The 23,139-nt window shown below is 31.3% G+C and overlaps 4 protein-coding genes across 10 annotated transcripts in view; all 4 read left to right on the top strand.

Annotated features, from left to right (window-relative positions):
- Positions 1-443: 443 nt before the first annotated feature.
- Positions 444-7,913, top strand: LOC124499170 (uncharacterized). 3 transcript variants are annotated; one of them, XM_047063045.2, is made up of 6 exons: positions 444-477; positions 619-1,351; positions 3,721-6,569; positions 6,670-6,869; positions 6,966-7,356; positions 7,432-7,913. In XM_047063045.2, exons 1-6 carry the CDS (start codon positions 463-465, stop codon positions 7,690-7,692), a joined length of 4,449 nt encoding a protein of 1,482 aa, XP_046919001.2. In that variant the 5' UTR covers positions 444-462; the 3' UTR covers positions 7,693-7,913. The 3 variants fall into 3 exon arrangements, with proteins under 3 accessions (XP_046919001.2, XP_075592186.1, XP_075592185.1); XM_075736071.1 differs by lacking the exons at positions 444-477; positions 619-1,351 and adding an exon at positions 3,051-3,574; XM_075736070.1 differs by lacking the exons at positions 444-477; positions 619-1,351 and adding an exon at positions 3,051-3,615.
- Positions 7,914-8,521: 608 nt separating this feature from the next.
- On the top strand, positions 8,522-10,803 carry LOC124499796 (NPC intracellular cholesterol transporter 2 homolog a). Of its 2 annotated transcripts, XM_075736079.1 has the most exons (5): positions 8,522-8,742; positions 8,804-9,183; positions 9,410-9,544; positions 10,266-10,447; positions 10,520-10,803. In XM_075736079.1, the coding sequence occupies exons 2-5, from the start codon at positions 9,093-9,095 to the stop codon at positions 10,685-10,687; spliced, it is 576 nt and encodes a 191-aa protein (XP_075592194.1). In that variant the 5' UTR covers positions 8,522-8,742; positions 8,804-9,092; the 3' UTR covers positions 10,688-10,803. The 2 variants fall into 2 exon arrangements, with proteins under 2 accessions (XP_075592194.1, XP_046919723.2); XM_047063767.2 differs by having other exon boundaries at positions 8,560-9,183.
- A 76-nt stretch (positions 10,804-10,879) lies between these two features.
- Positions 10,880-13,116, top strand: LOC124499797 (ribosome biogenesis protein NOP53). Its single transcript, XM_075736077.1, has 3 exons — positions 10,880-11,145; positions 11,198-11,554; positions 12,121-13,116. Exons 1-3 carry the CDS (start codon positions 10,916-10,918, stop codon positions 12,953-12,955), a joined length of 1,422 nt encoding a protein of 473 aa, XP_075592192.1. The 5' UTR covers positions 10,880-10,915; the 3' UTR covers positions 12,956-13,116.
- The window catches only part of Ehbp1 (Eps15 homology domain containing protein-binding protein 1), a 32,948-nt gene continuing 22,824 nt past the window's right edge, over positions 13,016-23,139 (top strand). Inside the window, exons 1-13 of one of the 4 annotated variants that reach the window (XM_075736072.1) lie at positions 13,052-13,324; positions 14,045-14,399; positions 14,465-14,866; positions 14,928-15,181; positions 16,158-16,241; positions 16,338-16,839; positions 17,034-17,818; positions 17,879-18,294; positions 18,348-18,455; positions 18,512-18,773; positions 18,844-19,017; positions 19,085-19,195; positions 19,264-19,363. In XM_075736072.1, the coding sequence (XP_075592187.1) occupies positions 14,296-14,399; positions 14,465-14,866; positions 14,928-15,181; positions 16,158-16,241; positions 16,338-16,839; positions 17,034-17,818; positions 17,879-18,294; positions 18,348-18,455; positions 18,512-18,773; positions 18,844-19,017; positions 19,085-19,195; positions 19,264-19,363 (3,302 nt within the window). In that variant the 5' untranslated portion in view covers positions 13,052-13,324; positions 14,045-14,295. Of the gene's footprint in view, positions 13,325-13,394; positions 13,971-14,044; positions 14,400-14,464; positions 14,867-14,927; positions 15,182-16,027; positions 16,086-16,157; positions 16,242-16,337; positions 16,840-17,033; positions 17,819-17,878; positions 18,295-18,347; positions 18,456-18,511; positions 18,774-18,843; positions 19,018-19,084; positions 19,196-19,263; positions 19,364-23,139 lie in introns of those variants that run through there. The other 3 variants (XM_075736073.1, XM_047063763.2, XM_075736074.1) reach the window with 3 other exon arrangements.

Here is a 23,139-nt window from a genome sequence, read left to right as displayed (position 1 = left end):
CGAAAAATTGCTAAAAAACGATTATTGAATCGTCGACAATTGGTTGTTTATCTCGTGCAAACCAGATCGGACCTTTGAGAATGTAACAAAGCCGTAGCAAGGTCATTCATTTTCATATTATGATTTCATATATTTTCATATATGTAATATACAGATAAGCACTTAGAATAGCTGTTGATAATATATTTTTTTCCTGTCTACATTATTGATTTGACCTGGGTCATCACTACGTTTAATTTTTTTTGAGCTGATCTTTGTTCATCATCATCAGTAGAATTACAAACCAATCATGATGTTGACCATGTCTGTTTTCGATTTCATTTTGTCTCTTTTTTTTCAAAACAAAATTTTAGTTTATATCAGTTGATTGTCGAAATGGATTGAATTCAGACCTTAGAATTTGTTTGTTGATAGATTTTAAAAATGTTTTTATCATTCGAAAAACGTCTTCGCAAGCATCAAATGATGAGCGAGATGGTAAAATTAATTTTAAATCGATAAATTTAATTATCATTTCGATATGAAAATTTTTTTTGTGATCATTATTATTGTAATTTATTTTGTTTCTTTAATTTTCACATCTTTTTATATTGTTTTTTAAATTCATTCATCATATAGACTTTGGTCAATAATCAAATTGCCGTTTCCTTTCCAAATAAACATAAACTAGGAAAAAATCATTACAATCACTGCCACCATCGTCATTATTATCAGGCAAAGTTGATTCCGTTCAAACAGAAGTTTTTTGTTTTACACAACAATTGTCACAATTATAATAATACTGACGACGACGACGAAAGATCACCTGAAGTAACGAATAATAAAGTCAATAACAGAAGCAGAAGTAATAGCAGCAGTATTAGTTCAATTAGCCATAGCAACGACTACGACCTACGACATTCAACGAACAAAAAAAAGAAGAAGAAAAAGCAATTTCCCACGCGCTCCAACGACATTCATTCATCATTAACAGCTCATGCGAACAACGATAGCCGACAAAAACAACAAGAACAACAACAACAACAACATTGTGAAAATCAATTTGAACGAATATTTGACCAAAAAGTTCATTCAAACAATCAAACACCTTCATCGTCGTCGTGGTATTGGTTGTTGACATTGGCAAATTCTAAACACCATTTACAACCAGAATCAACAAGTTGTAATATTAATGAACAAATAATCAAAACAAAAATCATGCATCCTGGTCAAATGTCATCCTGTCACCTGGCCATTTCGAGTCAACCAAAAACAAATCTACAACAGAATACATTATCTGCTTTTGTCAACAATAGCCATCATCATAACCATAGTCATAATAATCATCAAAAAACAATGCCAACAATGACAGGTATGTTGTTTTTTTCTGTTTATTTTTATTGTTTGTCTATCATTATTTAAGTATATCAAAAAAAATATATCATTTAAACATCTTATACTAAAATTAACATCCCACTATGTGATTGCTGTCCATGTTGAGATCCGGATTTTTGCTTTCTCAAGTTCATTGATTATGATGACAATGATGATTCTGGTACAAAATTCACACAGTTAATTAGGCGATTTTTATGAGATTAATAATAATCCAGAGTAGATGAATAAATTAAAAATTCATGATTTTAATTTTTTCCCTGTTCGTTGTCCAACAACATTTTTGTGGCCAAGCCACAAACAAAAACACAATGTTTCTTATAATTATAAGATCATTATATTATCATGATGATCTTCTTAATAATCTTCATCATTTTTTTAAAACCATTGTCATTTGAAGATTTAGTTGACCAATAATAAAAATGGAATGATCTCGTTTTCTTTGTAATTTAATAAATGGCGTGTCCATCGTACAAATGTAAAAATATTTATGAATGACTTTCTTTTCATTCATATTCAATCAAATATACAATTGTTTAATCTTCCATCATTCACATTTACGATTAATGATTCTCTGAAAAACAACAACAAAAAAAGAAAAGATAAGAAAAACAATTCATGGCGTGGCTTAAAAAACGTCCACTATGGCGGTCGATTTCTTTTATCCATTCATTGTTTGTTCAGCATCCATACTCGTAATTAAAACAATAGTAATAATCTTACAAATTTTGCTTACAGCTGGAATAAATCTTCTATTTGATCTCATGAAAATAATTGTTACCATCATCATCATCATCATCATCAATATGATCATCGTAGGAAAGCAAATTTGATTCTAAAATACAAATGGTGGAATGATACAATAGTCCAGTTATTATGCACAAATGTGGATCACAATCACGGACAAATTATGTAATTGTGCATTGAACTTGTTAATGATGATAATGATGATGATTGTATTTTCATATTTTTTCTCATTTCATTTTTTATGTTTTTGTTTATATATATATTCATCAAGAAACAATTGATCTGGTCAGACAATTACTTCAAAATAATATTTTATAGGCGGACATACTTTCATCATCAATGAAAATTAAAGTTTTCATTCTAATAGTTGATTAACTTTAATTGCTCCGACAAAAAAAAAGATGAATAATTTCATCGTCGCTGTTCGGACTTGCCTATGAATTTAATTTTTTTTTTTTAATTTCTTGCATTCATTAGTTTTTCTCCACAAATTCCAGATTCATCATTTGTGGTTTTTTTTAATTTAGTTTTGTTGCATTTTAAATTGCTTGATGTTTAATAACACAAAGACAATAGAATTTACCGTTGTTTTAAAAACAATGAACGAATCGAATCACCATCATCATTACTGACAATAAATGATGGTTGGATATTACCAAAAATAATCGTTTTGTTATTTTTGTTGATGATGGTAATCATTTTATTCATTAAACCTATTTTGAATTTTTTTTTCTGGACCAAATCTTATTTTCCATGAAGAAGTCTTTCAATTTCATTTTAGAATAATGATGAACCATAAAGTCTATGACGACCACGACACACACCGGTAAATGTTTAAACTCGTTTGTATATGTTTTATCGGTGATCGGTCGGTATTTGTCCTTTCAGTTAGTTGGTTACAAAAAAAAAATATGGATAGATATGGCCGAAATTATTTAATAGTAGCCACCATATCCATTTGGATATTCTCTCTCTCTTTTTCTAACTTTAGGTTCATGCTACAATCTTTAATAAAAATGAATACTTGATGAATGAATAGATGAGAAGGAGAGAAAAACATCGACACGGGTATACAATATAGACGGATGGATTGATATGCCAAGATGATATGCTTGTATGCAAGTATGAAAAACTCATCACATCACATATCATGATCGTCATGATGTTGATCGTTGTTGTTGTCGACGTCTCCTTATTTGTTCGAATCCATCCTATTGTTCGGATTCATCCGATATGAAAAAAAATTTCCATTCTTTTTTCTTTCGTGTTATCGGTTATGTAGAAATATTTTTTCTCTTTGTTTGTGTGTGTATGTTGAAAGATTTGCGCGTCTAACTTTTGTCTTGACAGCTTGACATTTGATCAACTTTGATGATGATTATGGTGATGGCCAATGTTTTCCGATGTTCGGTCCACTGACATACTAAACATATTTACAGTGGTTTGATCTGTTATAGTATGAGAAAGAACGTCTCATTTTGTATTTTTTTCCGAAAAGTATCAAAAATTCATAATAATTGGATTCATCAAATAATAATAATAATAATCACTCGCTCTACGTTTTTCTTGTTTCTTTCTTTTTTCCATCCTGAACAAAATTAGAATCACACAAAGGCTTAGATCAAGAAGATTGTCGACCAACACGGCCATTATCTCCAGTGGAAGAACATCGAATGCTTCTGTCCAATTCGAATGGTTCGACTGTACAAAAAACACCTCCGCAACATCAAATGATAAGATGTGATAAATCCAACAATTTTGATAATGAGATCAATAATCAATCATTTTTGTCTTCAACATTACCTCATCGTAATCATAATAAATCAAAAGGTATCCAAACAACAACAACAATTACAAACAATCATCAACGTTCGATAAAGTCACTTCAACCGGGAAATTCAAGTACATTACCAACAAATTCTACTTTAAGTTCTTTAATGGCCGCTAATTGTCATAGTTTTGGTTCAAAATTTTCTGAATCTCCAACAACATTATCATCGAACAATATGAATCAACATTACCTCAACAAACAACAGGAATTACGACGACAAATCTCATTGAATAATTTGGATAAAATGATTAATTCATCTTCTTCAATGACAACATCGAACAGTAATAAAAATTTGTCTAAAGAAAATTCATTTCATCTGAATGGTAAACAATCACCAACAACGACTATTACTGCCCCCTCATCTTCTTCTCCAACAACAAGTAAAGTAAGTTTGTTTCAGCAGAAAATTCGAGCCATTCTTTTGCCATCATCTGTTGTAAAACAAAATAATCAACAACGACAACAAACAACATTGCCAAAATCTGGTTCAACTAATGTTCATTTTAACGGTAAACGACAAAATGAATCCACTTATCGATCATATGGAAATCTAGTATCCTCAACATCATTCCATCCTGATATTGATGATGTTAATGCTGTTGGCTCTCTGGAATCAAATATAAAACAAGAACAAAAAAATTGTTTTCATAATAAAAGCAATGATGATAATGATTGCAACGGCAACAATAATAATGATGCTCCATTACCATCAACTATGCAACAATGGCAATCTTCCTCATCTATAGCCAATTCAAATCTAAGCCACCATCACCAACAACTACATCATATCGATTCTTGTCTATTGAACACTTTGAACAAGTATACAATTAGTGCCTCAATATCGAATAATCTTAATAATTTATCATCATCTTCGACATCGGCAACATTGTTGAGACCTTCAAGTGAATTAGAATCAATGGTGATGATGAACTCCGCTGCGGCTACGACTGAAAGTGATCATTACGATCTACGTACAGTGTGTAATAAATTGTTTGCCAATAAACAACAATATCCTTGTGTTCAATCGAACAACAACATCAACCCGAATGGCAACATTCATTCCAGTTCACTGCTGGCCGTTGCTGCCACATCCAACAGTCCGTCATCGTCCGAAGTTTTATCATCAATGATGCAAAAATCTTCCATTGATACGTGTTTTCGTAATATAACTCCCGAAATGAATGTCGATAAAGTGACTCGTAAAGAGAGCTTATATTCATTTTCTAATAACTCATCATCGACTATGATGACCAATATGCATCTTCATCCACATGACCATCAGAATAATGGTGTTCATCATTCACCCACTCGATTAAATGTCGATAACGATTCGAATGGACATGAAGCAGTTGCACGTTGTGTTATCGTTAACGATACTGACGACAATAAATGCCCTAATGGACTTATGGTTCGTCCTTCAAACAACAATGGTAACGGTGATTTTGCTAAACAAATTATGAACAATCATCATTCTCAGCAGCAGCAACACCGACAAGGTAGCACATTAAGTTTGAATGGCGGTGTCGAACCGACTGAAAGTGTTGAATCACATGATCATAATTATAAATCCTCATCCGAATCTGGTCGTGGTACAATGAATAGCCAAGCGGAAGATCGTAATAATTTAGATGTGAATAGTCCTGCTGATCTGACTAGTTTGGATTCAGACCAAAGTAATCATCATATCGATTCTGATTGGAATAAATCAAACAATAAGAATAATGTTCGCCGTGAAAATTCCACAACAAAGTCAAAGCAAAATTTCAATAAGCTTCAACGGTATCTAGAGCCTAGATCTTCAGGCAAAGATAGTGAATTAAATGGTACTGATTTCAGAACGAAATTGCCAATGAATGATGAAACTGATAGCTGGACTAGTCTTTCCGATGATTTGGGCTCGATGAATATGAATTCATCAGTTAAAACGAAAACTACTTTAACTTCTACTATGAATAAAGTTGGTGTTTCAATGCCTTCTACGATGAGTAAACATCGATATCATCATCAAACAGACATTAAATTGAAAACCGATTTTTCTAAGCCAGAAAATTGCCTAAATTCTAATCTAGGCAAACAAACAAAAGCCTCAGCAACAATAAGCGGTGAGCAGCAACAACAACAATTGAAACCGGTCACGAAATTACCTCCAAATCCGCATAAGTTTATAACTGAACCAATAAAAGCGACCAAGATGAATACAACGACGAACAATACATTACCATCATATGATAAATGTATCTATAGCGTACCGGATAAAGGCAAATATCGTAATCATCATCAACATCATTATAATGCCAATGAAATATCATCTGCCACATCTAATCATGGTCATCATCATCATCCTCATCATGGCCATCAACAGCATCAAAAATTAAATGAAAAACATAATCATCACCAGAATCATTGTTCTGTGGTTCAACATGGTGATGATGACAATAATGATGATGATGTCGATGATTGTGGTGTTACATCGATAATTTCAAGTGAAACTAACTTCCCTGATGAAGGTTGTAGTGAATATATGAATGATCATATCAACAATGATAGCAATCATACTCGTAGTCATCTCAATGATCCACTAAGGAAACAACTAAAAGGAATCGAAGACATGTATTCAGAGGTAAGTTAACCATTATTCTTATTCAAAATCTATTTAGTTATTATTAAACATTCTAATTCCCATCGATTCTAATTATCAATTATTAAATCAATTTGATTAGCTACTTACCATGCTTCATCATCATGATAAAAATGAACCAAATAAAAACGGTCAACGAAATATTTTTAATGCAAATCGTAAGACGAAGTTATTTCGTAGAAATTCAGGTCGTAGTTCAGTCGCTAGTCGAAATACTCGTGATCATCTGTATCGAAAATATCGTCATGATAATCGAATTCGTTCACGATCCGAAGATAACAGGTTGGTATTTTGTTATTATTATGTAAATCAAAGTGATTGATCGATCCGATTAAATTGATTTTTTCTTTCATATATGATTTGATTTTTTTTGACCAGTCAAGTATTGGTCAGATGCAAGCGGTTAGAATCTCAAGTATTGACATTGGCCAAAAGTGTTTCACAGCTTTCAATCGATATACAATACAATTATACGCTCAATGATCAAATACAAAGCCTTCGACATGATATGGAAATACTTCGATCTCAAATGGTTATCATGAAACAAAGCTTTGTTCAACAATCAAATAACAACAACAAATCAACACAGATGAATGTAAGCCATCATCATAATCACCAACAACAACAGCAATCAAATCATCTATTGAATAGTAAAACTAGCCATAGTAAAGAATCGAACAGCAGCAATAATAATAGTAAAAAAGTCGATAAAATTAAAAAGGACGATACACCGACGCTTAAACAATTTTTAAAAAAACTTGGATATGAGGTCAGTGTTTATTCGATTCCCTTATTCATGAATGAATGATTACAAAATCAATGTTTTTAATTCAACACTATTTAGAAATATTTGAAAAATTTCGAATCGGAAAAGATTGGAATTACAGAGCTAATGTTATTGGATGAAGATCGGCTACAAAAGCTTGGGATACCTATGGGACCTAGGTTACGATTAACGCAAGAAATAAGGAATCTATCTAATAATAATAATGCCACGATCAAACAACAGCAACAACTGATGGATGGTAATGTCAGACAACAACAACAACAACAACAACAGCAGCAGCAAATGGCAGATAATTTCAATATCTATGCTGTCGTTTAACAAACCAATGGTTGATGTTGTTGAAAAATAGGATCACTTATCCATATCATTTTAATTTTATTTTTTATAAAATTCTTTTGTTTCTTCCATGAATTTAATGTTAGAGATTTATACTTATGATTCATTCATTATGTATGTATACCATAAACATTTTGTATTTTCATCATCATTTTATTTACTCTTATTCTATTTAAATGAAAATAAACAAAAAAAATTGAAATCTATATTCAAAAGTTCCCTATTCCCAAAAATTGTTTCAAACTTATGACGGATGTTAGTGGTTATGGGTAATCGGTAAATGTATGTGTTTGTGTGTGTGTGTTTCGAGCTATAAATAGAAATCCTTTATGAATGGATTCATAGTTGTTTTTTTTAACATTAGATAACATCGAATGCCTTTTTTTGTCGCCCGATGTTTCATTAATAATAAATTTTTTCTTTACTCTATGTGAAAAACTATGAATACCGATCATTTTTGTTTTTAACAAAACTCACATCATTATCTTTATCCATTGATGTGAATGAATGGAAAAAATCCACACTAATATAACACGAATCAGAAAATATCATGATGTATTAATTATGATGAATAAAATACACATACTAAAAATTGCAATGATGGATGATTATGATGATTTCGGATTTAGGAAAAAATAAACTTAACTTAATTTTTCCGAATAGTGAAATCAAAAATATCATATCGTGAATGGAAAAAAATCTATGGTTGTATATGGAAACTGACAGGTAAAAAAGGTCTCTCTCTAAAACTAAATTTCTAGATGAATGAACACAGATTCACTCTTCAGATCCACTATTCACTGAAACTTTCACTTTTTATCGGGTTTTCATTTCGAATATATTCACATACACAGTGAGTATTTGGCAACATACAACTTGTCTTTTTATTCCCGATTTTTTCCGAATGAATGAATGAACAAACAAACAAACAAACAAAAACATTCAAATTGTTATCGAAAATCATTGGTCCACGAAACAAATTTTTTTTTTGTTGAAAAAGTTGAATTGAAATATAATTTGTTTGTTTTCATTGTATGTATTGAATAAATGATACCTGTTGTGAGAAGTGTATAACAACGAATTGCATTCGTAGAATTAGCCTGTCTGGAACTGTGCCATCACATCATCATTTCATTTACTATTATTGAATAGTATTTTTGTCCTTATCATCGAAAACAATTTTTCATGCACAAGACAACAATATTTTTGATTTGATGGAAAGAAGAAAATGTCCAGGCAACGAACAAGTCAACGAAAAGCAAATAATCATAATTTTTCACTTCTGATTGTGAACAACAGCTGAATCTTTATTATTATTATTGCCAATTTTTTCTCAATCAATTTTTTCATCAGTTCAATTGAATTTTTTTTTTATTCAATAAATGTCTTCGATTTACATATTTGTCATCGTCATCGGTCTGATTATGGCCGAGAATTTGGTCAAAAGTCAATCTGTCAATTTTATCGATTGTGGTAAGAAAAACTTTTCTTTTTCAATTGAAATCCTATGAGAATATCGTGAATTGGAATTTCATGTTTTCTGATTTTTGATCAATTATCTATCGATATGGTATTACCAATGATTGGCAGAATCAATTTGATAGCTTCCAAACGAAAAAAATTTGAAAAAAATGTGCACGATTTCTCCATTTGATTGGTAGTAAAAGAAAATTCATTTCCACCTAATTATTTATTACAGGTGAAGGAAACGTGAAAGATGTTCGAATATTTCCATGTATGGAAAATATCAATAACAACAACAGCAGCCATAATAATTCGCTATGCGTCATCGAATTGGGCACCAATGTGACTGTTGAAGCAGATTTTGTGGCTCGTAAGTTTTTTCTTTTAAGAACAAATATATGTCCATTGAACCAAAAATATCCCATCATCATCATCATCATCACCGTGTCAATCAAATAATCTAATCTTTTTCTCGGCTAATTAATTATTATGATCAAAACGCGGTATGCAGTGAACGGAAATACAAACACACAGAATGAAATGAACTCATGTCGCGTGAACCGTGAAGAAGTGCCACGATGTATCTTCTCATTTTTCTATATTCAGTACTTGGTATAATTAATTTTGACCAAGGCTGAATGCGTGCACGAAATTCTCAGGAACCAGTGAAAAAAAAGACAGGTTGTTAGTTAGTCGAATGTCATTAGAAAGAAGGTCCTTATCATAATTATCATTTGTATTCTGAAAGCATAGATTAGATTAACGAATATTTGACTTGGGCAATATTTAATTTAATTATTGGTAATGTTCTTATGCATTCATGAAAATTCTATGATGACCATATGGTATCCGTAATCGTAAGTACGATTGTCAATTGGCCATTTTACGAAAAAAATGTTTGTATTTATAGCTAGCATAAAAATATCGTTCGATTATATGGTTATAGAATTATAGAAAATTTCATATCATATAACTGTGTTCATATAGCAGGTTGAAAAAGTATTAAACCAAAATCTAATAATTAAAATTTTTTTTCTAGCTTCTAAATATATCTAATTTTGATTCCATGATCAACTTTTTTGTCGAAACAGCTACCAATACAGACAAATTATTCGAAGTGATCAAAGGTGTGATCCGTGGGCGTGAAATGCCTTTTCCTCAACAACAAATCGATCCCTGTAATTCCGGAAACATTATTCCGTCTTGTCCGTTGAAGAAAAATGAACTTTATCAATTTAAAGCATGGTTTGAAGTAAAACCGTATTATCCACCGGTAAACAAATGAATGAGTTATCACTAATGAATTGATTCTTAATCTGAAATTAATCGATTGATTTCGTTATAGATTTCTCTCAAAGTAAGTTATATGCTTACCGATCCTACTGAGCAGAAGATTGCCTGTGTTCAGGTAGCAACGAAAATTGTCGATCCCAAAAAGAGGAACATTAAATCAAATCAAGCTAATCGATCATTGCGTAATCGAATGAAAAAAAAATCGCCAAAAAAAGCTTAAGAAATAATGCGAAAATAAAGTCTTAATTGTTTTATAGTCATAATTTTGTCTTAATAATAGAAAATTTTCGTTTGTAAATTCTTTTTCAAAACAAATTAAATTGATTAAATTCTGTTTTTTTTGAAAGTCCAAATATTTTTTTGCCGCGATTCATTACCGAGACACTGGATGGCACTACTTAAATTCATTAAAATCACGTGTTCAAGCTCAATATCACTCTGTGAATTGATGTTGCTGTTGATAACTTCTCAAAAAAACTACTCTTTTCTTTGTGCTCTTGTTTTCAATCATGATGTTAATAAATTATTAAAAGAAAATATGAACTCAGATAATTCGCCTGGCATTGGAAAAAAATTTAAAAAAGTGAGCAAAAACCGAAAAAAAGCTTGGCGAAAGCATACCGACATAAGCGAGTATGAAGAATTTCTAGACGATAAAAGATTTGAAGAACGCATTGGGTAATTGTTGGAAATTTATTTTATATAATATATTTTCAAACGTTTTTTTTAGCCATTCCATAGGTGATGCCAAGAATGATGACCTATTTGTAATCGAAAAAGCAGGTGATGATGCTTTTTATCAGGAAAAGTTGGATCAAGTCTCAAGAAATCGAGAAGGCAAATCGAGCCTTTCATCATCGGTCAATAATTCGAAATTGAGAAAAATTACATCTGAACATCGATTGTATCAGAAATTATTGCCAACATCGAAAGTTCCAGCTGTGGTGATTCAAAAACGAAGCAGTGATAAACGACATACTGTTTATAATGATGATAAAAAATTGATTCGATATTGGAATGATCGTAAAGATTCAATTATTCGTGCTCAACAAGAGAAACGATTCAAACAGAAAGCAATGAAGGATTCGAAATTATTACGTTAAAAACGTAACAAACTCAATTTTAGTTTCAATTGTTTCAAAAAGATCCATTTTTTCTTTGGCAAATTCCAATAAACTTTTGATTACGTTTTGTTCTGTATTTAACAAACAAATTATATTTTACGAACATGATTTGCTCGCCGAAGGCTTTGAAATCAAAGCTTCTCGGGTCAGATATCGGTGCTAAACAGCAAACAGTAACATCTTTTAACATTGTAATTTATCGTTGAATTTTTAATGGATAAACTCCACAACAAAAAAGGGGCGGCACGGCAATTGTAGAAAAATATTGAATCGAATTCTTTATAATGTAACAAACTTTATGAAAAGTAAATGTCCAGAAAGCGTGCTCTTTTTATTTCGCTGGCAAGTTGTTTTGTTTTCTTTCTCTCTCCACACAAAAAAATTTTCTAACATGCTGTCAACAAAAGAAAAATAAAATAAAAGTTGATTAAAAAAAAAAATATATTTACTTGTGTTATTTATCTTTTTTTTCAAATTAATATTCAAATTAAATGTTCTGTGATTTCAGCATGTACGAAAATAACATCAAAAAATCACGATTCAATATTAACTATGACCTATGGAATGATGACAAATCAATGACCATGGCCAAAAAAGTACCTGAACATTTGCGGCAGAAACCATCTTTGTTGCCTGCAATCGAGATTCCTTTACCGGGACAATCTTATAATCCAAGTGAAGAAGATTATCAAACATTAATCATATCAGAAGCTGAAAAAGAATTAGCTAAATTGAATGAAGAAAAAATGTGGGCCGATAAAGTGGATAAATTCCATCTCACCAGAAATGAAGCACAAGAAAATGAAAAAGCCTATCTAAATGAAATGTTACAGGGATTGTTTGATGATGATCAAAATGTTGATGATGAAAAACATGTAGAAATAGCTGACGATCAAGATTTGACCATGGCCATAGTGAATGCTAAAACCATAAAAAGAAAAACAAAGCAACAAAAACGTCGTGAATTACGCGAAAAAGAAATAAAGAAACGAAAAAAACAAGATAAATTGACACGTATAAAAGAGAATGGTGTTTATCGGATCAAAGCAATAGAAAAGGAATTGAATGAACGAGAACAGAGAATCGTGGAGCGAGCAAAACTTCGACAAGCCAAACACATTGAATCCTTGTACAAACCAAAACGATTAAGTCGTCATCATTTCGAGGAAACGCCAATCGAATTGAATTTACCTAGCGAAATTTCAGGATCATTAAGATCGTTGAAAACCGAAGGTAATTTCCTGAAAGATCGTTATAAAAGTCTACAGAAGCGTAATCTAATCGAAACAAGAATTTTACAAAATCATAAACGAAAATATAAACGAAGAACGGAAATCAAACGAAGACATAAAGAAAAAAAATAAATAAATTGGATTCTATTTCCACCTGATCCAACCTGTGATGTGGAAATGGGTTCTTTTTTGTTTATTGCATATTAATAAATCAATGCTTTTTTGTGTATTTTTGATTGTTTTTATTTTGAAAACTAAATTTCCAATAAATTCCATTCTTGAAAAAAATGAAATCTTATCCTCTGTTGATCCTTTTATTCGTCAAATAAATATCTTAAAATGATATGGGCAAAAGAGAACAAATCGATTATTCTTAATGCATTTTTGCGATTCCTAAATACTACTGGAATTAGTATTAAATTCTTATATATTCCAAACCTTTCTATTCCCATTAAATTAATGTTTGATAAATTTGCATTTATTCTGTGATTTCTTTGTTGGGTAAGTAGTGTAATTTATTACATTTATATAAATGAGTCTATCATATTGAGGCATATATCATTCTTTCCAGACACACCATACCCGACATCAGAACAATCAATCAACAAAATAATTTTATTCGATTGGCATTGACCAGAGAACAGAATTGTTGTTGATGATTAGATTCACAGAAATAAAATTTGTTAGACACATGTGTTTGTTTGTTTATTCAATATTCGACTATACTATTTCTTTTGAATTCGATCAATTTTCCATATACATCGTAGATTTTTATATGTTGATATTTAGCAGATGTACTAGTCTGGTCTGTTTTTTCATTTATTTTGATTTCTTTTACTCTCCTTCCCGCCGGTTGTTTTTGGTAGTTTTTTAGCCTGTATTTTTTTTGGGGGGGGGGTCGGAGAATTATTCAGTCGTTATTTTATTTTTCTTTATATGAATCAGCGAAAATGGATTGTTTGTACATGGGTATTCTTGAATTTATTTTTCAAGTTTAAATCATGTCGATGATAATGAGGAAAATTTTATATACAACAATCATTTAACAAGAAGTTTGTTTGTTGAAGGCGATTTCTCTATTGAAAAAGTTTTCATTACACGAATACAATTACTGCAAGGGAATCAATGAGATATTTCAAAAGCCATTGTAAATATTTTAGGCTAGAATTCCATAAATATTTGTGCAATTAACTTTAATCCTATCATTGATGATCAATACAGGTTCATTTCGAATGTGATGATGGCTATCACATTAAACTATTATTATTATTATTACAATCAACAAACTTCAATATCAACGAACAAGACGCAATAACTTCAAAATTCCAACAAAGCAATAAAAAAAATTCGAACCAAATTCTCCTGTTATAATAATCGTCATTCTATTCTATTCACATCATCTATTGGCCTTCATTTTATGTTCTTTTCACTTTTATTTCAGTTACAAAAATTTCCACTAAATTTGCTTCAAAATGAGTTTCGTTTGGAAACGCCTTCAACGAGTAAACAAACGTGCTGTTAAATATCGTATTCTTTTCGAACTTCATGAATTAATTGTTGAAGGATGCTCAAAATGGTAAGTGATAGAATTTATCAATTGTAATAAATTCAATGATAATGTTAATGTAAATGTGGCTACAGGCAACCGAACAAATTGGTTGTCGTGTTCACTCGTCGAAGTCGACGCCGCTGTAGTCAACCGATGATTTGGGAACCAACCATACGTAATCCATACTTAGGTTCTGTACAATGGACATTGCCTGAAATCATTGATATCGAAGTAACATTGTTCAAAGATTCACATGGCCGTTTTGAATCAAAAGATTGGACAATTTCAATTGAGGACATCTCACCAATGGGAAAACAACGACGTATTGCATCAGCTCCCATCAACATTAGTGAATTTATTGATGAAGATCAATTTGCTGTGCCTTCTCGTCATGAATTTTCCAAAAAGAAACTTCAAATTACATCGAAAAAAGTACGAAGATCATACATTTCATTCACAATGGCAACTCAATTTTTAAAAGAGGGTAAAGCAACGTAAGTTGAAATTAAGAATTTGAGCTGTGAAAAATTCTTCTCAAATATTATTCCAATATAGTGATGATGATATGCAAAGTTTAGCTAGTCTAATTAGCATGAATGGTCCAGATCCGACTCCTGACCTAGATGATGATGATCAAAATCCTCAGCTATTTAAATATTCTGATCAAACGCAGAACGAAATATCCGAAATGATTGAACAATTTAATAATCAATTTTTGAATACTGATGACAATTTGGTTGAAAATGTTGGTGATCAACACGAACAACGACAAAATTTCCCCACCGATAAACGAGAAATTGTGCAAAACGGTATAGTATCAAGTTATTTTCTACATTTTTTTCACTCGAAACATTTATTTCATATTTTGAGCTACACGAAATTCATAATGGACTTAGTCAGTGGCAAATAAAATGCTGAGATATTTTCAAGAACCATCCTTTAGTCATCATTATGTATTCCGAATGCGTATTCTTTTAACGACCATTTGAACCATCTATGTTTTATCATTACGCTATTTTCCAGACCCCCCATTATTATTATGCATTAGAATCATCAGCATCCATCCATCTCGTTGAATTCATTCAAAATTTATTTCTATAATAAACTGTAATTCGTTTTTATTTATATGAAATTATTAACAAAAAAAAAATTTACGATTCTAAATCGGTTTGAAAATTCCTCACGCGATTGTTTTGTTTTTTCTTTAAAAAAAAAATATTATTAGATGCAACATAACTTGTCATTTTTGTCTATACATATGTGTCTGAAAGGAATGGCTTGCAGCAATTCCTGTCATTTCTGAATTTAGGAAATAGAGTTTACATGATAAAACTATAGACAAATTAGATTAAAATGACAATGTTTTTATTTTACGTTGACAGTAAGCCTTTGTATCCTGACATTATGCAAACATTGTCTTGTAATATTGATTCAAATAGGAAAGGAAAAAAAGTAATATGTAATATTGCCACAATCTCATTAAAGTTACTTTACACTCACAGATACAAAAAAAAATACCGAGAATGTAAGAGTGGATCAATGTTTTTGCATCATTTATTTATCGTAAAAAAATTTGATGCAACCATCAATCGCTACAAATAAAGGAAACAATACAAATAAATTAATGATGAGATGCGATCTGCATTGATAGATGAATGAATGGAACAAAGAATAGGAATGAAAAATGGTCATCATGTTGCATGTTTAAAACGCGTATGTTACACTTGATTTATTTCTAACTGGTTTTTGTGTACCCCTCTTTTATATGATATGGCAATGTTAAAGGCGACAAAGATAGTCCAATCGGAATGAAGTACCACAAACAAGAATCAGAATCAGAATTGGATCAAAATGAAAAAAAGGACAATGGTATATGATTGTTACAATTTTCAATTTTGTTTGTCGCTGGTGTGTTGTTTTCTTTGATTAATTTTTTTTGTCTTGTCGTTTTTTCTATGTTCCTAGTAAAACCCTCTTGTCATGTCCAGGATTTCACGATTGAAGCCTTACCGCATGAGCAAAAGCTTTATACTCCACCTCCTACTCGTCGTCATAATCATCAAACGGATTCATCAATCGCAAAATGTAAAAAGAATTTTGAATCAAGCGCGGCCAATTCTTTTGTGACTCATTCTCGTTTAGAACGTGAGCCTTGTGATAAGCCTGATACCATCCAAATAGCGTCACTTGTTTCCGATCAGGGATCTCAGGATAAAGCATCATTACCGACTAGTTTTGAACCTCAACACCACACTGATGAATCAGGACGAAATGCATTGCCGTCGTCATATCTAATTGGTGGTGATGTACACGACCACGACAACCAAAACGACGTCAGAATCGTCGAGTCAGAATGTTTTTCATCGGTTTTAGACGAACAACATTCTGACTCGAATTTTTTGGCCAACGATGACGCCGACGAAGAACACTTTTCGTATATTAAGTTAAATCAGAATTCATTTGAACGGTAAGCCTTTTTTAGCTGTTTTCGATTGAATGAAGAAAGGAATTATGAATTCACATTTTGAATTGATTGATTGATGATGACTATTTTTCCTGTTCTATAATCATTTGAGCATGCTTTAAGGTTTTGCTGTACTGCCAATTTTTTTACACTGAAAATTAATTATTTCCTTGATTTTTCTTACATTTTTACTTTAGATCTATTGAAGAAAAATTTGACGATTCAGCACAATCGATCAGCAATCAAGAATCTTCATTCAGCCATTCAATGATGCGACGGTTGCAACAGCAGCAAAAACAAGAAAAATTTGAACAACAACAACAATCAGGCTTTTCAACGGCCGAAGATTTATTGAGCTGGTGTCAGATGATAACGAAAGATTATGGTGGTGTTATGGTGACTAATATGACCACATCATGGCGCAATGGCCTGGCATTCGGTGCAATCATACATCATTTTCGTCCTGATTTGATTGATTTTGATTCATTACAACCATCTGATATTGTTGGAAATTGTAAAAAAGTATTTGACGCAGCCTCAAAACTGGGCATACCAAAATTGATAGATCCAAACGATATGATCGTTTTGAATGTACCAGATAAATTATCTGTGATGACCTATCTATATCAATTAAGATCATATTTTACGGGAAAATCAATGATCGGTTCAGCGACTACCATCTCCGATTCTTATTCGACCATTGCCGAAGACGAAGCGTTATTGACAGATGATGATCAAAATAATCGGAGTATTGATAATGTAAAAGCCAAATGTTTAACACTTTTCAATAGATTTGATGGATTGGATAATTCAACGATGAAGCTAAATCAAAAGCAGTACTGGCAACAGCAGCTGCATACGACAACCAATGTAAAACCAACAGGATTATCGAAAAATGATTGTAAACAATTGATGACAAGAAAACAGCTTATGAATCCGTTTGAATCTGATTCAGAAGAAGAGGAAATCGAAATTATGAATCGTAAGTTGTCAACTAACCAATCGTTATAGTATCGAGTTCATTCAATTTTCATTTGCACAGGGACACCATCAAATAGAGAGCAATCATCAAGAGCCGATTCTACTAACGAATGCAGTAATGTTGCTCAACATGATGAAACAAGTGAACAACATGGAAATAGACAAGGGCAGCCGATACGAAAACCTCTCCAGTATCGAAAACCATTTTCGACGATGATGCCTGCATCACAATCAACTTTATCATTCAATAATTATCTTTCAATATCGATCAATGATGATGATGATCATACTGAAAAATTATCTCCAAATAATCATGCTCCCATCACATTATCATCTAATAACCATCATGTCAATGTTGTACCCGGATTAATTGATCTATCCAGTCATCAACATCAAAAACATCTATTGCAGCGAACCTTTTCGGCACCAAATTGTCAACATCCATACAACCATTCCATAGAAGCGTTAACACGAAAGGTTTGCCTAATTATTTTAACACTATTTTGACAATTGTAATTTTTTTCTCACAGCGTACGCGAATGAGAGAAGAAGAACTTCGAGATCGTGCCCGTAAATTGATTGAATCTATTCGATTTCATTCGACCAGTTCACAACAATCTGCTCGTAAACTTTCGCAGGTATTTAAATTGATACCTTAATTTTCAATTTTAATTCTCATCATTCATCATAAAAGACTTCACAACCAGATGATGAACGTCGTATGGAGCAGCTACGTGAACGTGCACGTCGTTTAATTGCTAACGCACGACAAGGAATGATGGATGCGACTAGTTTAGAATCTTCATTATCAAGCTCAACTAATTCGACAAATAATGCTACTCCACAAATGATGAGTCCTTCAGAATCGATTTCAACTACTCTTCACGGTAATGAACAGCCATCATCATCATCCTTGAATGTCACAGAAGAATTGTCCAGGAATCCAGACCAATCAGGTAAGTGAGAAAATTTACAATGGTTAAGCAATAATTTTTATACCGTTCATCTCTAAATTTCTCATGATAGTGAAACTGCTTGAATTTAATTTCTATACATTTAAAACTTGTGAAACAAAAAATACGCCAACAAAAACTCGACCTGATTCACAACAATCTGGACAACAAAAATCAACTCGTCAAACGATGTCAACACCAATTACAAAAACAGCAAAAAAATCGGATGACTACAATGATTTTCCAAGTGAGTAAATTATCAAAATTCATATAATCTTTATGTATTTAAAACAAGATTATTTGATTTTATATAGCATCTTTTGAATCAATGCAACAAGAATTGGCTTATATTGATAAGGAACAAAAACGAATCGATCGCGAAGCATCTATTCTGGAAAAACGTTTACGAAAACTTATGGAAGCTGGTTTGTTTGTTTTATAATTTTTTGTTTTTTTTTTTTTCGCTAAAATCATTCTCTTTTCATGACACTAGGTGGCAATCCACGATTGGAAGAAAAATTAATACAAAATTGGTTTGTTTTGGTTAATAAACGCAATGCCATCATACGTCGACAAATGCAACTTAATATATTGTAAGTGAATGAAAAAATTGTAGAATAGAAAATTTTAGATTTTTACAATGGTCAATGGTTGAATTTTTTTTTTTGGAAATTCGTTCAAGCAATGTTTATTTTTTTTTTGTTCATATACCTTTCTATTCTACACATCGAGAACTTGTCGATTAATCTCAAACACAAACATAAATCTGAACATTGAAAAATTGATTTGAAGTTTGCTATGGCTATTATCATACTCATAAACACAAACACTTCTGAATGAAGCTTTGACCCGTGATGATGATGACAAGGATTCTTGTTCTCGGACTCATTTGAAAAACGACGATCAAATATTTCAAATTTTTGTTATATAATATTATTGATCACCTATAGTTGATTTCAAAACCATTTCGAGTTTTCCATCATGATCATCATCATCATAATTTCTTTGAATCCGTACACCATGATGATGATGAGACATAAGAGAGTGGTGGTCGAAATTTTATCCTACACGCACACTCTGGAGCAAATATTTGCACTGTCATTTTGAATCAATCTCTCGTTTTTTTGTCATCATCATCATATAAATCATTGAGAGAATACTCTAGCTCTGGGTTTTTTTCGTTTCTATAAAATCATAATTCTTTCGAATGATTCCTATAACGAAATGCACATACAGACCAATAGAATGTGTGTGTGTGTCAGTGAGAAAAAGAGAGAGAGAAAAAGAGCAATAGATATTAACTGAGTATAGAAATTGATTTTGAAACTTTTTCTATGGCGCCTTATCGAATAAAAATGGCCGCCTCCATCATTTACTTTTTTTTCATCTTTTCGGGCCAATCCATTTTAGTCCATTTTAAACGATGAACAACCAACCAGTAAAAATAAGGAAATACGTCCATTTATTATAAAAATCGAGATCGATCACATTAGAAAATATCCGACGAAAACGAATAAAAAAAAACTGGCAAAATATTAAAATCCCCTGAAGATGAAAGATAGAAACGATGTGTGATCTTTTTTTTTGAATTCAATTTGGCTTTATTCAATATCTTTTCTCATTGTATCATCGTTTTTCATTTCGATACCTTATGATACATCCATCTATCTATCTATCTATCCATGGAAATAAGAAAGCAGTCGTGTTTTTTTTTTTGTTTTGTTTTTGTTTTAGACAAATGAGCGACAAACAAACTATGCTTCAATGTATGTATGTGTTTGTATGGAAAAGAATTAAGTGTACCAAAAAAAAAAAAAAGAAAAATAAATAAAAAAAAATTCTTTTGTCAGACCGTAATTTATCATTGTAAACGAATACAAAAATCATACATGCATTGAAGCATCAATTTTTTTTTTTTTTTTTTTGGTTATCTCTTTTACTTCAGATTTTTTTCTGTTCTTTTTTTTAATGATGATGATGATTATTACTAGTATATATCTCATAAGTTACAATGTTCAATTTCTTTTTTATATAAATATATAATACACACAGGAAAGTGAATGAGAGAGAAAAAAAAATACTCCAGAAAAGACAAGTCACGGATACATCACTAATGAAAAAAAAATTGAAAAAAAAAATCTAAACGATGAGTAAAATGAATGAACAAACAAATAATACAAAAAAAAAAATGGGAGTTAGCCGTAGTGAGAAACGACGACACAAGAACGATTATGGTGATGATGATGATGATGATAACTTTAAATTGACTAATGATGGCCATTTATCTATCTATCTATCTATATTGCTTTAATAGTATAGTGTACTACAAGCGTATTCTTGAATTCTTCATTTTTTGTGCTAATTTTTCTCACCTCATTTTAATTTGATACCATCATTTAGCTTTTTCTTGATGTATTTCTGGTGAAATTAGCAACAAAAAAAAAATAAGAAGAAAATGTTAAAGTAACAAAAATTGATCATTTATAACATTATTTATTATGTTTATTCAAAAAAAAAGTTTAATCTTTTTTCTCTTTTTTTTGAAATTCTTCATTTATATGAAAAATTTTCTGATTAAATGATGATGATGTGATTATGTCAGTTTTTTAGTTTTCAAATTCTTTCTATATAGATATTGAGAAGTTTGTTAAGTGAATTCATCGATTTATTTTCCACTTTTGTTGATTAATTACACCTACAATTATTTGCTATGAAATTATTTTGTTTTTTTCAAACTGAAAAATAATTCTTGAATCGATTGATCGAAGTTTTTTTCCATGGGAACCTTTTCTATTCTTCAAAATATTTTCATTATTAAATCTTATCTCTTTTTTTTGGTACTAAAAAAAACAATTACAACTGATTGTGGTGATATGCAATGCATATATGCATTGGCTCGATGACTGATTGACAATTTAAGCATCATGACCCTTACAAAACTTTATATTTTCTGTCTATTTATGTGTGTATTTGTGTGTTAACAACAATCTTCAAAAAAAAAACAACAACTAAACACAACAACAAGAACCAGTCTGAATTTTTTTTGTTTTTATTTTAAATTTTTTTTTGTCGGCACGATTCTTTTGATTTGTGACCATCCATTTTCAATACAGATGCCAACCGATCAGAAGACCAGAAAAAAAAACAAAACAAAAATCAGTGTGAAATCACCTTTGATGATAATTTTGCATTCAAACATGTGTCTTTTTTTTACTCTCTTGTGTTATATAATCAAAGATTCTTGCTGTGAAGCCTCTGTGTGCGTGTGTGTGTGTGTGTATGTGGACAAACGAATCTATCCAGAATATAGTGAAAAAAACAAGGCGATTGCAAGAGTTTATCATCATCATCACATTGATTCAATGGAAATTTTGTTTTGTTGACCAAAAAAAAAAAAAGATGTTCATTGCTGGATATTGGTGTTTCTATTGAACAAACGCTATGATGATGATGATGATGATGACACATACACGCATATTGAACAGCATAGAGCAAATTACAGGTTCCCAATCTGTGATCCTGAATAAATATATTTCAAATATGCATAAAGAGTGAGTGAGTTAAAGAAAATAAAGAGAGAACAAAAACCGTCTCAATATTTTAGACACCTGGCCAAATTTTTTTTTTGTATGGTCAAGTAAAGAAAATATTGTATTTTACACTTTCAAATCTTTTGGCTGCTTTACTCGGTTTTTTTTTCTCTTTTATTTTTCTCCGATGGTCAGGTTGTTGTTTGTGTAATGTGGGGAAAGAAGAGAGGGGTACATCATCATCATCATACGAATGATGATGAGAAACTATGATTTTTTGCCTGGTTTTTTTCTTTTTTTTCTCTTAACTGCTCTCTTTATGGGTCTTTCGATGATGATCATTTCTACCTGTGGTGGTGGTTTTCGTTTTTTGGGTATTTATATTTGATCAAAAATTCTCAAGCAACAACAACAAAAAAAATGAAGAAAAGATGGAGGATCGTATCGGTCGATCGACCATGCCAGACTGCATTGCGCCGAATTTTGCCCGAAGGCTTACCTGTGCAAGATAACAACAGTAACAACAACAAAAAAATGCCGCGCACGACAGCTTACATAGGGAACACACATACACAGGTATGCAGGCATTCACCTTGCCATTGCAAAACGCTTGCTGTTTTTTGACCATTTTATGTGTTTTGATCATTTGATCATCAAACTGACTTGTTTTTTTTTCTTTGCTATCTCACGTGTTTTTTTTAGGATTCACTATCCCTATGTGGTGTTTGTTTGTGTGTGTGTGTGTGTATTAAAGGTATAAATAACTCGAATTTTTTTCTTCCTCTTTGTTCATTTTATATTTTTCACTTTGTATGATCAACGATGATCAAAAAAAAACT

The sequence above is a fragment of the Dermatophagoides farinae genome, chromosome 2 (genome assembly GCF_024713945.1).
Source record: "Dermatophagoides farinae isolate YC_2012a chromosome 2, ASM2471394v1, whole genome shotgun sequence".
Classification (NCBI taxonomy): Eukaryota; Metazoa; Arthropoda; class Arachnida; order Sarcoptiformes; family Pyroglyphidae; genus Dermatophagoides; species Dermatophagoides farinae.
This window is presented reverse-complemented; position numbering and strand designations above follow the sequence as displayed.